This window comes from Heterodontus francisci, chromosome 36, assembly GCF_036365525.1.
Source record: "Heterodontus francisci isolate sHetFra1 chromosome 36, sHetFra1.hap1, whole genome shotgun sequence".
Classification (NCBI taxonomy): Eukaryota; Metazoa; Chordata; class Chondrichthyes; order Heterodontiformes; family Heterodontidae; genus Heterodontus; species Heterodontus francisci.
The window spans coordinates 30,271,499-30,285,935 of NC_090406.1; the positions used below are offsets into that span (position 1 = coordinate 30,271,499).

At 47.3% G+C, this 14,437-nt stretch overlaps 2 protein-coding genes across 2 annotated transcripts in view; one reads left to right on the forward strand and one right to left on the reverse strand.

Moving 5' to 3' along the window:
• The window catches only part of LOC137351709 (signal peptide peptidase-like 2B), a 75,429-nt gene extending 68,656 nt beyond the window's left edge, over positions 1-6,773 (reverse strand). Inside the window, 2 exon segments of the mRNA XM_068016441.1 lie at positions 3,215-3,334; positions 6,514-6,773. Of these exon segments, the coding sequence (XP_067872542.1) occupies positions 3,215-3,334; positions 6,514-6,561 (168 nt within the window). The 5' untranslated portion in view covers positions 6,562-6,773.
• Positions 6,726-11,151, forward strand: lsm7 (LSM7 homolog, U6 small nuclear RNA and mRNA degradation associated). The gene is made up of 4 exons (XM_068016443.1): positions 6,726-6,830; positions 7,307-7,397; positions 8,165-8,236; positions 10,248-11,151. The coding sequence occupies exons 1-4, from the start codon at positions 6,825-6,827 to the stop codon at positions 10,388-10,390; spliced, it is 312 nt and encodes a 103-aa protein (XP_067872544.1). The 5' UTR covers positions 6,726-6,824; the 3' UTR covers positions 10,391-11,151.
• Positions 11,152-14,437: the final 3,286 nt, after the last annotated feature.

Sequence of the window (14,437 nt, forward strand, 5' to 3'; positions counted from 1 at the left end):
CAGATCTGAAACGTTAACTCTGCTTCTCTCTCCACAGATGCTGCCAGACCTGCTGAGTATTTCCAGCATGCTGTTTTTTTGATCCTGAATAATGACTTTGCTTCAGTATTTACAATAGAGGAAGAGGTCAGCATGCCAGACATCCCAAGGAAAGTAAAACTGAATATGGGTCAGGGTTCTCCAAAATTAACATAAGCAAAATAACAATAATGAAGAAAATAATGTCACTGAGTTTGATAGATTTTAGAGCAAGGATGGGTATATGGGTTTCCATCCCAGGGTTTTAAAGGAAATAGGTGAGAACATTGCAGATGCCCTAACAATAATCATCCAAAGTTCGCTCGATTCTGTAATGATTCCTTTAGATTGGAAAATTGTGTTTGTCAGTCTGTTATAAAGGTGAGCCAGGGAATTGTGTGTTCTAGCCATAATCCCAAAGGACCATATCTGTCCATTAGAGAGACACAGTTGGTAATGTATAGCTTGAGAGGCACCACTCCTCAAACGTGGAGCAAGGCAAGGAGGCAGGTCTCCATGAATGACCAAAGCCGAGACAGGGATTGAAACCACGCTGTTGATATCTTTCTGCATCAAAAACTTGCCAACTGAGCTAACCGACTCCCCACCAGTTAGCCTAACATCTGTTGTCAGGAAATTACTAGAGTCTATAATTAATGATAGGGTGACGGAACACCTCAAAAGCTTCCATCTGATCAGAGACAGCCAGCATGGATTTGTAAAGGGTAGGTCATATCTGACAAATCTGACTGAATATTTTGAAGAGGTAACTAAGAAGTGGACAGGGAAATGTCTATGGCCATCATTTATATGGATTTCCAGAAGGCATTTGACAAAGTCCCTCATAAGAGACTGTAAGCTTAAGTTGAAATTCATGGAATTGAAGCCAAATTATTGATCTGGTAAAGAAATTGGCTGAACAGCAAGAGACAGAGAGTAGGGATAATGGGAGGACGCTCTAATTGGCAGGATGCTACTAGTGATGTCCTGCAAGAATCTGTGTTGGGGCTTCAATTATTCGTTGTATTCATTAACAACTTAGATGACGGAATAGAAAGCTACATAACCAAATTAGCTGATCTCACAAAGATAGGCTGTATTGTAAGCAGTGTAGATAGAAGCGTAACCTTACAAAGAGACATCAATAGATTAAGTGAATGGACAAAACTGTACCAAATGGATTTCAATGTAGGAAAATATGAGGTCATCCACTTTGGACGAAAAATGGATACAACAGGGTACTTGTGAAATGGTGAAAAGCTAGAAGCAGCAGAGGTCTAAAGACACTTGAGGGATTCAAGTACATAGATCATTAAAATGTCATGAACAAGTACAGAAAATAAACAAAAAGGCTAATGGAATGCTGGCCTTTACATCTAGAGGAATAGCTGGACTCCACGGGTTAAATTACAAGGAGAGATTACACAAACTAGGATTTGTATTTCCTGGAATTTAGAAGGTTAAGGGGTGAATTGATTGATGTTTTCAAGATATTAAGGGGAACAGATTGGGTAGATAGAGAGAAATTATTTGATGATTGGAGAATCTAGGACTCGGAGGCCTGGACTAAAAATTAGAGACAGACCTTTCAGGCATGAAATTAGGAAACACTTCTACACAAACAGCAGTAGAAGTCTTAAACTCTCTTCCGCAAAAGGCAATTGATGCTCGATCAACTGTCAATTTTAAAACTGAGTTTGATAGATTTTAGAGCAAGGATGGGTATATGGAGTTAAGTCGCAGCTCAGCCATGATCACACAGAATGGCGCAACAGGCTTGAGTGGCTAAATGGCTTACTCTTGTTCCTATATTCCTGAGCCTTGAGATCGCTGTGCTCTTCCAATTCTAGCATCTTGCGTATACCCGATTTTAATCACTCCACCATTAGCAGCCATGTTTTCACTTGCCTTGGTCCTAAGCACTAGAATTCCCTCCCTACCTCTCTTTCTTTCATTAAGGTGATCCTGAAAACATATATCTTTGACCAAATTTTTGGTTATCTGTCCTAATATCTCCTTCTGTGGCTCGGTGGTCAATTTTTAAAATAAATCGATAACGTTTATGTTAAGCACCTTCAAACATTTTGCTAAGTTAAAGGCATTATATAAATGCAAATTGTTGTTGTTCATGGACAAGATCACAGCCATCAGGAGTCCAAAAAAAGGGTTCTTTTTAAGCTTAAATCTACAGATTTACATCTTTATTATCTATTCAGTTGAATCAAGGAAAGTCTCATATAGTTAAGACACTCAATGGATATAAAAGCGTTTCAAATCTTCCATCTAGTTTTTGGACGCAGGATAAACTGTGAATGTGAATGAAACAAGCAGTTAAAACACAGCCATGTATCGGCTTTGCTGGAGTTAAAGCGACATCAAACTGATTATTGTAGGATACAAATCTGGGTCACATTTAAAGGGGAAAATATCCACCTGAATGGCCACTTAACCACATCTATTACAGCAGAAGATAACTAGACACATGCTGAGGTTTCCCATTCCTCCCTTGTTCCAGCCTCATGCTGAAAACTATTGGGTGCAGGCAGCCCAGGTGCTGACATTTCCCACAGTAACATCTTTTCAGTAACATGCTGAATGGAGGATCTGGTGGCTGTGACAGAGTGTCACCAGAGAGAAACTGCCCGAGGTGATAGAGGAGACAAACCCATGGAACACGTCTGTTCCCTGGGGGCATCCAAACAGCATGTTTAAAGCATTACACTGGGAGAAGATAGAAATGAGAGTTACCAACACATGTACAGATTATCTCCCTCCCTTTGTTATTCAGTGTTACTGACAATTCAGATAATACTTTCCTTTCAACCTTGATTTTGTTCTTAGACTCGAGGATAACTTTCTGAAATATTATAAATTTCCATAAAGCAGAAACCACAAACATGACTCTATCCCTTACAGTTTAACCAGGTTCACCTGTGCCTACTTCCGACCTTGCAGACATATCTTCTGACTGCTCTAGGTTGGGGAATGGAGCAGCGCATTTAGGGGGTTTGCCTGCAACTTTGAAGGCTGAGAGGCCGCACAACCAGTCCAGATCTCTCCTCAGGAGGTTTTTAAAGTACAAAATCTCTACCTGGAACAAGAAGCCAGGCTGAGTTCTAGATGTACATGATGCGTACTTATACTTAAGAGTATTACTGCAATACATTTGCTGAAATGCTCCCTGATGCACACTTACCGCTTTACTAAGATCCTGAGGTAAATAGGCCCAGTAGGGGTTGAACTGGATGCAGTAATCTTTTGTATTTCCATGCTCGTTCTCAGACAATACATGGACCATCCCATACTCAGACAGCACCTGCATATTTCAGGGTAAATTACATCAGACTTGCAAGTCTCAAAATAGAAAGTAGACACCGTTCAACATTTGCCTGTTTCGCCCAAACCCACATCTGAATCAGCTGCTGAATTAACACTCCTTTATGTTTCTCTGTACCATTTGATCAGTGTTAATTATTTACTTTGCTTACAATGATACTGAGGTTTAAGTTTACAAGATCCAAGGAATGGGCATGGTGCATCACAAGTGACAGCATTGGATTTAACAGCTGGTATAAGGGTCTGTTCTTTCAGCCACAGATCAACTGGCATCAATAGCGATTACCCACACACTGCACCACAGAGCAGCATTTAAAGCTGGCTAGGGGATTTCATAAATACAACTGATTCCATTACAAAGACAAAATACGCATGAGTGTGGGGGGGGGGGGGGGGAGGAAGAGGACGGTGGGGGGGGGGAGAGAGGACGGGGGGGGGGAGAATAGGACGGGGGGGGGGAGAATAGGACGGGGGGGGGGAGAATAGGACGGGGGGGGGGAGAATAGGACGGGGGGGGGGAGAATAGGACGGGGGGGGGAGAATAGGACGGGGGGGGGAGAATAGGACGGGGGGGGGAGAATAGGACGGGGGGGGGGAGAATAGGACGGGGGGGGGGAGAATAGGACGGGGGGGGGAGAATAGGACGGGGGGGGGGAGAATAGGACGGGGGGGGGGAGAATAGGACGGGGGGGGGGAGAATAGGACGGGGGGGGGGAGAATAGGACGGGGGGGGGGAGAATAGGACGGGGGGGGGGAGAATAGGACGGGGGGGGGGAGAATAGGACGGGGGGGGGAGAATAGGACGGGGGGGGGAGAATAGGACGGGGGGGGGAGAATAGGACGGGGGGGGGAGAATAGGACGGGGGGGGGAGAATAGGACGGGGGGGGGAGAATAGGACGGGGGGGGGAGAATAGGACGGGGGGGGGGAGAATAGGACGGGGGGGGGAGAATAGGACGGGGGGGGGAGAATAGGACGGGGGGGGGAGAATAGGACGGGGGGGGGAGAATAGGACGGGGGGGGGAGAATAGGACGGGGGGGGGAGAATAGGACGGGGGGGGGAGAATAGGACGGGGGGGGGAGAATAGGACGGGGGGGGGAGAATAGGACGGGGGGGGGAGAATAGGACGGGGGGGGGAGAATAGGACGGGGGGGGGAGAATAGGACGGGGGGGGGAGAATAGGACGGGGGGGGGAGAATAGGACGGGGGGGGGAGAATAGGACGGGGGGGGGAGAATAGGACGGGGGGGGGAGAATAGGACGGGGGGGGGAGAATAGGACGGGGGGGGGAGAATAGGACGGGGGGGGGAGAATAGGACGGGGGGGGGAGAATAGGACGGGGGGGGGAGAATAGGACGGGGGGGGGAGAATAGGACGGGGGGGGGAGAATAGGACGGGGGGGGGAGAATAGGACGGGGGGGGGAGAATAGGACGGGGGGGGGAGAATAGGACGGGGGGGGGAGAATAGGACGGGGGGGGGAGAATAGGACGGGGGGGGGAGAATAGGACGGGGGGGGGGAGAATAGGACGGGGGGGGGGAGAATAGGACGGGGGGGGGGAGAATAGGACGGGGGGGGGGGAGAATAGGACGGGGGGGGGGGAGAATAGGACGGGGGGGGGGGGAGAATAGGACGGGGGGGGGGGGAGAATAGGACGGGGGGGGGGGGAGAATAGGACGGGGGGGGGGAGAATAGGACGGGGGGGGGGGAGAATAGGACGGGGGGGGGGGAGAATAGGACGGGGGGGGGGGAGAATAGGACGGGGGGGGGGGAGAATAGGACGGGGGGGGGGGAGAATAGGACGGGGGGGGGGGAGAATAGGACGGGGGGGGGAGAATAGGACGGGGGGGGGAGAATAGGACGGGGGGGGGAGAATAGGACGGGGGGGGGAGAATAGGACGGGGGGGGGGAGAATAGGACGGGGGGGGGGGAGAAGAGGACGGGGGGGGGAGAAGAGGACGGGGGGGGGAGAAGAGGACGGGGGGGGGCAAAGAGAGAGGACGGGGGGGGGGCAAAGAGAGAGGACGGGGGGGGGGCAAAGAGAGAGGACGGGGGGGGGGGCAAAGAGAGAGGACGGGGGGGGGGGCAAAGAGAGAGGACGGGGGGGGGGGCAAAGAGAGAGGACGGGGGGGGGCAAAGAGAGAGGACGGGGGGGGGGGCAAAGAGAGAGGACGGGGGGGGGCAAAGAGAGAGGACGTGGGGGGCAAAGAGAGAGGACGGGGGGGGCAAAGAGAGAGGACGGGGGGGGCAAAGAGAGAGGACGGGGGGGGGCAAAGAGAGAGGACGGGGGGGGGCAAAGAGAGAGGACGGGGGGGGGCAAAGAGAGAGGACGGGGGGGGGCAAAGAGAGAGGACGGGGGGGGGCAAAGAGAGAGGACGGGGGGGGCAAAGAGAGAGGACGGGGGGGGGCAAAGAGAGAGGACGGGGGGGGGCAAAGAGAGAGGACGGGGGGGGGCAAAGAGAGAGGACGGGGGGGGGCAAAGAGAGAGGACGGGGGGGGGCAAAGAGAGAGGACGGGGGGGCAAAGAGAGAGGACGGGGGGGGCAAAGAGAGAGGACGGGGGGGGGCAAAGAGAGAGGACGGGGGGGGGGCAAAGAGAGAGGACGGGGGGGGGGCAAAGAGAGAGGACGGGGGGGGGGCAAAGAGAGAGGACGGGGGGGGGGCAAAGAGAGAGGACGGGGGGGGGGCAAAGAGAGAGGACGGGGGGGGGGGCAAAGAGAGAGGACGGGGGGGGGGGCAAAGAGAGAGGACGGGGGGGGGGGCAAAGAGAGAGGACGGGGGGGGGGGCAAAGAGAGAGGACGGGGGGGGGCAAAGAGAGAGGACGGGGGGGGGCAAAGAGAGAGGACGGGGGGGGGGGCAAAGAGAGAGGACGGGGGGGGGGGCAAAGAGAGAGGACGGGGGGGGGGGCAAAGAGAGAGGACGGGGGGGGGCAAAGAGAGAGGACGGGGGGGGGCGAAGAGAGAGAGAGGACGGGGGGGGGGGGCGAAGAGAGAGGACGGGGGGGGGGGCGAAGAGAGAGGACGGGGGGGGGGGCAAAGAGAGAGGACGGGGGGGGGGCAAAGAGAGAGGACGGGGGGGGGGGCAAAGAGAGAGGACGGGGGGGGGGGGGCGAAGAGAGAGAGAGGACGGGTGGCATCAGCCGCGGGGTGCCGGGCCGGTACCTGAGTGAGCTGGAGGGCGATCAGCAGCAGTCGCGCTCCCAACGCCATCTTCCAGTTGCTGTTTTGGACTCCTGCAGCCGGTAGAATGGTAGCACCCACACTCCGGCCGGAACAGTCCAATTGCGCAAAACAGGAAGCGTGAATATGGTCGTGGTGATCGAGGACAAATTGTTTTGTCTTTTTTATTTTTAAAGAGACCCAAAACCGACCGCAGCAGAGTTAGTGGCGCCGGGTCGGAAACTTCGTCTGCCGGAACTCAGTCTGCGGGCCGGGGGTTAAAGGTTCAGGGGTCAGAGGTTGTGGGCGCGGCGATGGCGGTGAGAGCGCGCGTTGATGAACTGCCGGTTTCTGGGTGTTGGGTGATGGAGGGACCGCGGCTCGAGCTTTCATGCAGTCCTAGCTGTGCCTGTCTTTGGGATGTTGAATGGTCCTGGGGTTTGAGATCTAAAACTCCAGACATTGTGACTGCAAACCCGCAGCAGCCCAATAGAGTGTCCGGCCCCGGCCAAACTTCCCCTCACTCCTTACAGGCCACAGTTTCCCGCAATCCGTTCCTGAAACCCCAGCCTGGAATCCGGGATGTGTCTATATTGCTTACTCTCTGGTTTATTTTATTTTTAGTTTTATGGGCTCGCCTTAACCGTGAAGAAAGCCCGAGTCAGATCGGAAGCTTTAATGAGCGACCACGGAAACGTGGGGGTTATCGGAGGCTCTGGCACTCGGCTACGCGGCCACAATAAGCTCGGGCTGTGAGAATTCGATTCTGACATTCCTTTTGTGTTTTAAAATTCAGGATAAGGAGAAGAAAAAGAAGGAGAGTATCCTCGACCTCTCCAAGTACATAGACAAAACAATCCGTGTAAAATTTCAAGGCGGGCGAGAAGGTACAGGCTTGATATCTTATTTAGAGACAAAGATATGTGTTTATAACATAATTTGACGTTTATAAGAGGCTGCAACAGCAGCTGAAATGTGAACCTCCTGTCCTTCCCCATCTGCGGGAGGAGTGGTGGCAACTTGGAGCAGCATCGGCTGAGTATTGGGGACGAGTTCATAAATGTTTATGGAAAGGGAAAAGAAACATATCGTTATCGATAAAGTCAAACTGTACATTTACCACCTCGTTCCTTTTAGGAATAATTTCTTTAAATTTAAGTCTTGCTTGTGTTTTTTTTTAGCTTCAGCTGCCCAGAATAATGATCATAACGTTTTAGATTGGTAATGAGGGAGCTGAGTTTAGCAAATGCAAAATGGGCTAAAATAGAAGCTTCAACAGTTCCAAGAGAACAAGCTGTGAAGTGAAGCAGATACAACCCACCAGTAGTGAAGTGCAGAAGTATTTCAGACCTGCTGAGTATTTCTGGGACCTTCTGTTCTCATCTCAGAGTTCAGCATCTGCAGTATTTTGTTCTTATAGTATTTCTTCTGTTTTGTTGTAGGTTAATATGACTTTAACTGGACATTGAAGCTTTGCTGTTTCAGTACTGTCCTTTATTGATACTGAAGTTAACATAGGAAGGCAAGTGAGGGGGGAAGGAAAGAAGGATGGCAAGAGTCCTGTGGGCTGCATGCTTTGGTTCCATTCTATAGTGTCTAATATTGCAGAACTGTTAATTTGAAGTTTGTTGATGTGACTCTTTCCACTTGACAGCCAGTGGGATTTTGAAAGGGTTTGACCCACTCCTCAATCTTGTATTGGATGGAACAATAGAGTATGTGAGAGGTAAGCCACAAAAATGTTCCTGGCTTTTATAACTTTGCTCCTTTTGTGGAAAATTTCTCACCACAAACTTGCTTAAGTGTGAAGTGTATTCTACTCCTATGTTTATGTAAAGTGGCTTCCACTTTCTGATTAAAATCATAATATAACTTTAATCCTAGCCAGACCCCAAAGTGGAGTCCTGAGACCCTCTTGGGGGCTGCCACCTCACCACGAGCTTGACATTTCCAGATTTATTACCTGAGCATAGCTCTCTGTGGGAATTGGGGAAAACTCTCCATGGCCTGGAGTCATACCTAGCACAAAGGAAGGTGGTTTTGGAGACCATTCACCTTAGCCCCAAGACATCGCTGCAGGAGTTCCTCAGGGCAGTGTCCTAGGCCCAGCCATCTTCCATACTTCAATGACCATCCCTCCATCATAAGGTCAGAAGTGGGGATGTTTACTGATAATTGCACAGTGTTCAGTTCCATGGGAACACTGCCACCTGCAAGTTTCCCTCCAAGTCACATACCATCCTGGCTTAGAAATGTGTTGCCATTACTTCATTGTTGTTGGGTCAAAATCCTGGAACTCCCTAGCAAACAGCACTGTGGATGTACCTACACCACACGAACTACAGCGTTTCAAGAAGGCAGCTCATCACCACCTTCTCGAGGGCAATTAAGGATGGGCAGTAAATGCTGGCCTTGCCAATGACACCCACATCTCATAAACACATTTTTTTTAAAAAGAGTGCAGAGTGCATTGCTGGCTGAGAGTCAGATTTGCAGCCTGGTATCATAAATGAGGTATTAGCAGCTGGAAGCAGATACCTACTGATCTGCAACTTCAATAAGGGATCATAAGGATGCCTGGGTACTGGCATCATAACACTAATGCACTAGGCAGTGCTCTTGGCAGAGTATAGAGAGCTTGACCACCAATTTCTCAGCCAAAGTTTTATTCTAATTTGCAAGCCAAGATCACTGGGCAATGTCTGTGCTTCAGCTAATGTTGTGTAGGCTGTGGTGGGAGCACTGGGGGAACCAGCATGTCTGTCCAGTACTGGATGAGCAGAAATTTCTTCCAATTACATATTGGGAAGACTGAAGCCTCTGTCTTCGGTCCCTGCTCCAAACTCTCTTCCCTAGCCACTAGCTCCATCCCTCTCCCTGTCAGCTATCTGAAGCTAAACCAAACGGTTTGCAACCTTGGTGTCATTATTTGACCCCAAGATGAGCTTCCAATTACCCATCCATGCCATCATTAAGGCCTCCTATTTCCACCTCTGTAACATTCCCGACTGCACCCCTGCCTCAGCTCCTGAAACCCTTAACCCTGTCTTTGTAACCTCTAAACTTGATGATCCAATACGTTCTTGGCCAGCCTCCATAAACTTGAGGTCATCCAAAACTCTGCTGCCTGTGTCCTTACTCGCACCAAGTCCTGTTCACTCATCACCCCTGTGCTTGCTGACCTATATTTTGGTTCTAAAATTCTCATCCTTGTTTTCAAGTCCCTCCGTAGTCTCGCCCCTCCCTATCTTTGTAAACTCCCCTAGCTCCACAACCCTCCGATATCTACCCTCCTCTAATTCTGGCCTCTTAAGCATCCCAGATTTTAATTGTTCCACTATTGGTGGCTGTGCCTTCCAGCTGCTGAGACACCAAGCTCTGGAATTCCCTCCCTAAACCTCTCTGCCTCCCTACCTCTTTTTCCTCCTTTAAGACACCCCTTAAAACCTACTTATTTGATCAAGCTTTTGGTCATCTGTCCTAATATCTCCTTTATTGGCTTGCTATCAAACCTGGCTTTATAACGCTTCTGTGAAAAGTCTTGGGACTTTTTTTTACATTAAAGGCTCTAAATAAATACAAGTTGTTTTTCCTTCAAGTGAATATTTATATAATTTCCTATTGAGAACACAAATGTTTACTTTTCCTTTTTTAAGCCATGCAGTACATTCCATGTTATAGAGCTGGTGATCAATGGCTAATAAATATTTTGTACAAACTTAACTAATAAATTTCAGATCCAGATGACCAATACAAATTGACTGAAGACACACGGCAGCTTGGCTTGGTTGTATGCAGAGGGACCTCGGTTGTTCTGATTTGCCCACAGGATGGGATGGAGGCCATTCCAAACCCTTTCATCCAACAACAAGATGGTTAACCTGGAAATGTCTCCTCGCTAGATCTCAGGATTCCTATTCAGTTGGTTTTATCCATTAACCAAAGCTGAAGTGTATAATGGGGACTTGTAATATCACCAGCACCAGGATGTTTCTAAATGTAGTTATAGGCTGAGTGTTTTGGGTGTTGAGTAGTTTACACTCCTCATCTTGTGCTGATCAGTTGTGAACTTATTACCATGCTATCCACCAGTTGCATCTTGCAGCACTGGCTATACTACTGTGATCCAGGCGTGTTGCTAGGCTGTGGTACATTTAGGCATGGCAGCAGTCTGTGTAGTGCAATGGAACCAGATTCTAAAAATGATACTGAGCTCTCTGTGGCACAAGAATCATACTGCAGTGGAAACAGTCATTCAATTCAAGCTCCAGCTGAATTTCCCCAGCAATTTTCACTAGTGGAAGTTATTTTTGTTTCAAAAACCAGCTGATTTAGAAACCTGCTATTTTATACTCTACATTGTTTATTTAAAATTATGTTAAATTTAACATTTCTGGAGTCGCCTTTTATTTTCAGGCAACTTTTATCATATGCTTTTTTTAAAAAAGTACCAGTGTTGAACAGTTATTCCATATGTTTGTGAATAACATTTCTATGACTTATGTTGGAGTCTTGCATAGAAACTTGTTTAATGTAAGTCTCTTCAGAGATTAGATTTGTTTCCTTGTTTACTTTTTGAAGCTGGACGTGGATGACAAACATATTGTCTTCCTTGTAGAATAAACTCCTCTTTTTCCAGTAGTTAGTGCTGGGCCTGCTTTTTATTTTTCTTACTGAAGAAGGAAAAAGAAAATATAATAGCACTGCATAAGTCAATAATTGAGTTTTGCAAAGTGCAGTGACCTCTTGAACTGATGATCATCTTTGCCCCTCCAGTATTTCTGTCCTTTTTAAAAGATGGGATGCAACAATTATCCACTGGAACATTTTAAAATGTGAACTGATGTAAAAGCTGTGTTAAATGTGAAAAATAAAAACAGAAAATAGTGGACAAAGTCAGATCAGTCAGCAGCTGAGAAGAGGACAGACAAAGTCATGTTTCAGATGTGGATCCTCTGTCAGAACTGAGTAATTCTGAATTCTAGGGATCTTTACAACAAGCTCTCATTGTATTTGTCATTTCACTAATTAAAAGACCAGAACTTAATATTTCATGAATACATTGACTATAGGCATGAAATGTATGAATTCATCTATGTAGTCATTTCCACAGATATTCCTATGTGCTCTTGTAGTTGTTTCTTCACTTGTACAACTATATGAGAACATTTAACAATGATGCTGTATGTATACAAGTTTGATTTGTATTTGGACACAAATTAAGGAGTATAGCCTGTGATCGATCTAGTTGACTACATGTACGCTGCTTTCAGTATTGACACTAACTCTAATTGAAGTTCAAACATTGATCAGGAGGAAGGTGATAGACTACTCCATACTTAGAAAACAAATTTTAATTTTATAAAACTCCAGTTATATGATACCATGTGATGTAACATTGATTTCTTAAACTTGAGAAGTTTACCCCTTTCAGAAATAGTGAATTTAAAAGAAACTACCTTTTGGTCAGGTTTGTATCTATGCAGCAGTGCTGATCACAGAAATATCAGTAGCAGGTATGAGTATAGATCCTTCAAATGCACAAGTAACCAGTGTGAAATTTGACACCAACAGATTTCCAATTGGATATAAATCATCAAACACCATGAACTGACCTTTTAATGAGATGTCTTTACAACCCCTCTAAATCATAATTTAATATAAAAGTGGTCAAATTTTAAACTAGTGTGGGGCGAGCATTCAATGTTTAATTTTCCTTTTAAACCAAGTTTGTCCAACATATGGCCCATGGACCAGGAACCGGCCAGCTAAAGGTTTCCATTTGGCCTGCGTGTGTAAACTGTACCTGGGGCTGTCCTCATCCTCGCCAGGGCTCCATGACTGCAGATGGGAAATTTCCCATTGTCTTCCTGCAGACCGGCCTTTTTAATAACATCGCGCTGAGTTTCACAGCTGACAAGTGCTGAAGCAGGAAAACACTTCCCAACTTTGATAGATTCGGGGTTTTCTGACTTTTTTTTTTAAAGCCTGCGGAAAACCCTGAATTTGCGAAAGTTGGGAAGCCCTTTCCTGCTTCAGCATCAGTCAGCTGTGAAACTCATTGCGATGTTTTTAAACAAACTGACCAACCACAAAACTGTTTGGCTGAGCGCTCCCGCTCAGTGCAACTGTCGAGAGAGGGAGAGGGCGGGGCAGGGCGGAAACAACACAGACGGGGAGCACAGGGATAGAGATATAAAGATCATTCCTTATGGATGTACATCTATCCAGAATATTCTGCAATGCTACATCAAGTGTGCGGGCTGAGATTCACTACTTATGCAAGCAAAAACGATGCCAGGGATGTCACTAAATCAGCTTTCAATGTAGTGACGAGAAAGTAATTCAATAAATTAGTCTTCTCATTTAAAGCTTCTTTACAACAATCACATTTGTTTTTATTAGTAGAATAAATTTTTTAATGCCTTTACCTTTCGAAATTTGTTCAGTAGCCCCCCCGGCCGAGCAAAAATCGTAATGCAGACCTCCACCTGAAAAGGTTGGACAACCCTGTTTTAAAGTTTATTTAAAAGGAATAAATTCAACGCTACACTGAACATTTTAAGGTAGAGATGGTAGCTAGCACAGGGTAATGATCCTATCTTACTCGCCCATTTTAGTCAAAGTACATTCAACTTGGCATAAAATTTAGTTTATTCTGTCGAATAGGTTTACATATATTGAAATCTTCCTACCAATACCTGGCAGTAACTGCTGTTCTACATTAGTCTAATCTGCCATGAATGTAAAAAGGCAGCACCCTATTGTGAACATAATAAAAGTTAGGTATTAAATGTAAAATAAATGCACCTCTTTAACCTGCCTGAATGGCGAGTCTAGAAATGATGGAAGGTATTGTCAACAGTGCTATCAAGCAGCACCTACTCACCATTAACCTGCTCACTGATGCTCCATTTGGTTTGTGCCAGAACCACTTGGCTCCTAACTTTGTTGCAGCCTTCAACCATGAACAAAAGAGCTGAATTCCAGAGGTGAGGTGAGTGTGATTGCCCTTGACAATAAACAATCTTTGACTAAGTGTGGTATCAAGGGGCCCTAGTAAAGTTGAAGTCAATGGGAATCAGGGAAAACTCCACCAGCTGCAATTACACCTCGCACAAAGGAAGATGATTATGGTTGTGAGAGGCCAATCATTTCAACCCTAGGACATTGCTGCAGGAGTTGCTCAGGGTCATGTCCTAGACCCATCTTCAGCTGCTTCATCAATCACCTTCCCTCCATCAGAAGGTCATAAAGTGAGGATCTTTGCGAATGATTGCAGTGTTCAGTTCCATTTGCAACTCCTCAGACAATGAAGCAACAAGAGAGTCTTAACCATCTCCCCATGACTTTCAATGGGATTGCCATCACTGAATCCCCCACCATCAAGATCTTGGCAGCTTACCATTGACCAGAAACTTGACTGAACCAGCTACATAAGTACTGAGGCTACAAGAGCAGGTCAGAGATTGGGTATTCTGCAACAAATAACTCTGCTGCTAACTCCCCAAAGCCTGTCCATCATCTACATGGCTCAAGTCAGGAGTCTGATGGAATACTCTTTACTTGCCTGGATGAGTGCAGCTCCAACAATACTCAAGCTCAACACCATCCAGGACAAAGCAGCCCGCTTGATTGGCACCCCACCCATCACTTTAAACATTTACTCCCTCCATCATCAGCATGCCTTAGCTGCAGTGTGTACCGTCTGTAAAATGCACTGCAGCAACTTGCCACGGTTCCTTCAAAAGCACCTTCCAAACCTGTGCCCTCTATCGCCTATCAGGACAAGTGCAGCAGACACATGGGAACACCACCACCTGCAAGTTCCTGTCTATGTCGCACACCATCCTGACTTGAAAATATATCAACATTCCTTCATTGTTGCGATGTTAAAATCCTGGAACTCCCTCCCTAACAGCACTGT

Excerpts from the sequence above, each read along its gene's own strand:
- lsm7 (XM_068016443.1), top strand. Across the intron at positions 7,398-8,164 it reads ATTTCAAGGCGGGCGAGAAG|CCAGTGGGATTTTGAAAGGG; the intron begins GTACAGGCTTGA and ends TCCACTTGACAG. Across the intron at positions 8,237-10,247 it reads AACAATAGAGTATGTGAGAG|ATCCAGATGACCAATACAAA; the intron begins GTAAGCCACAAA and ends AATAAATTTCAG.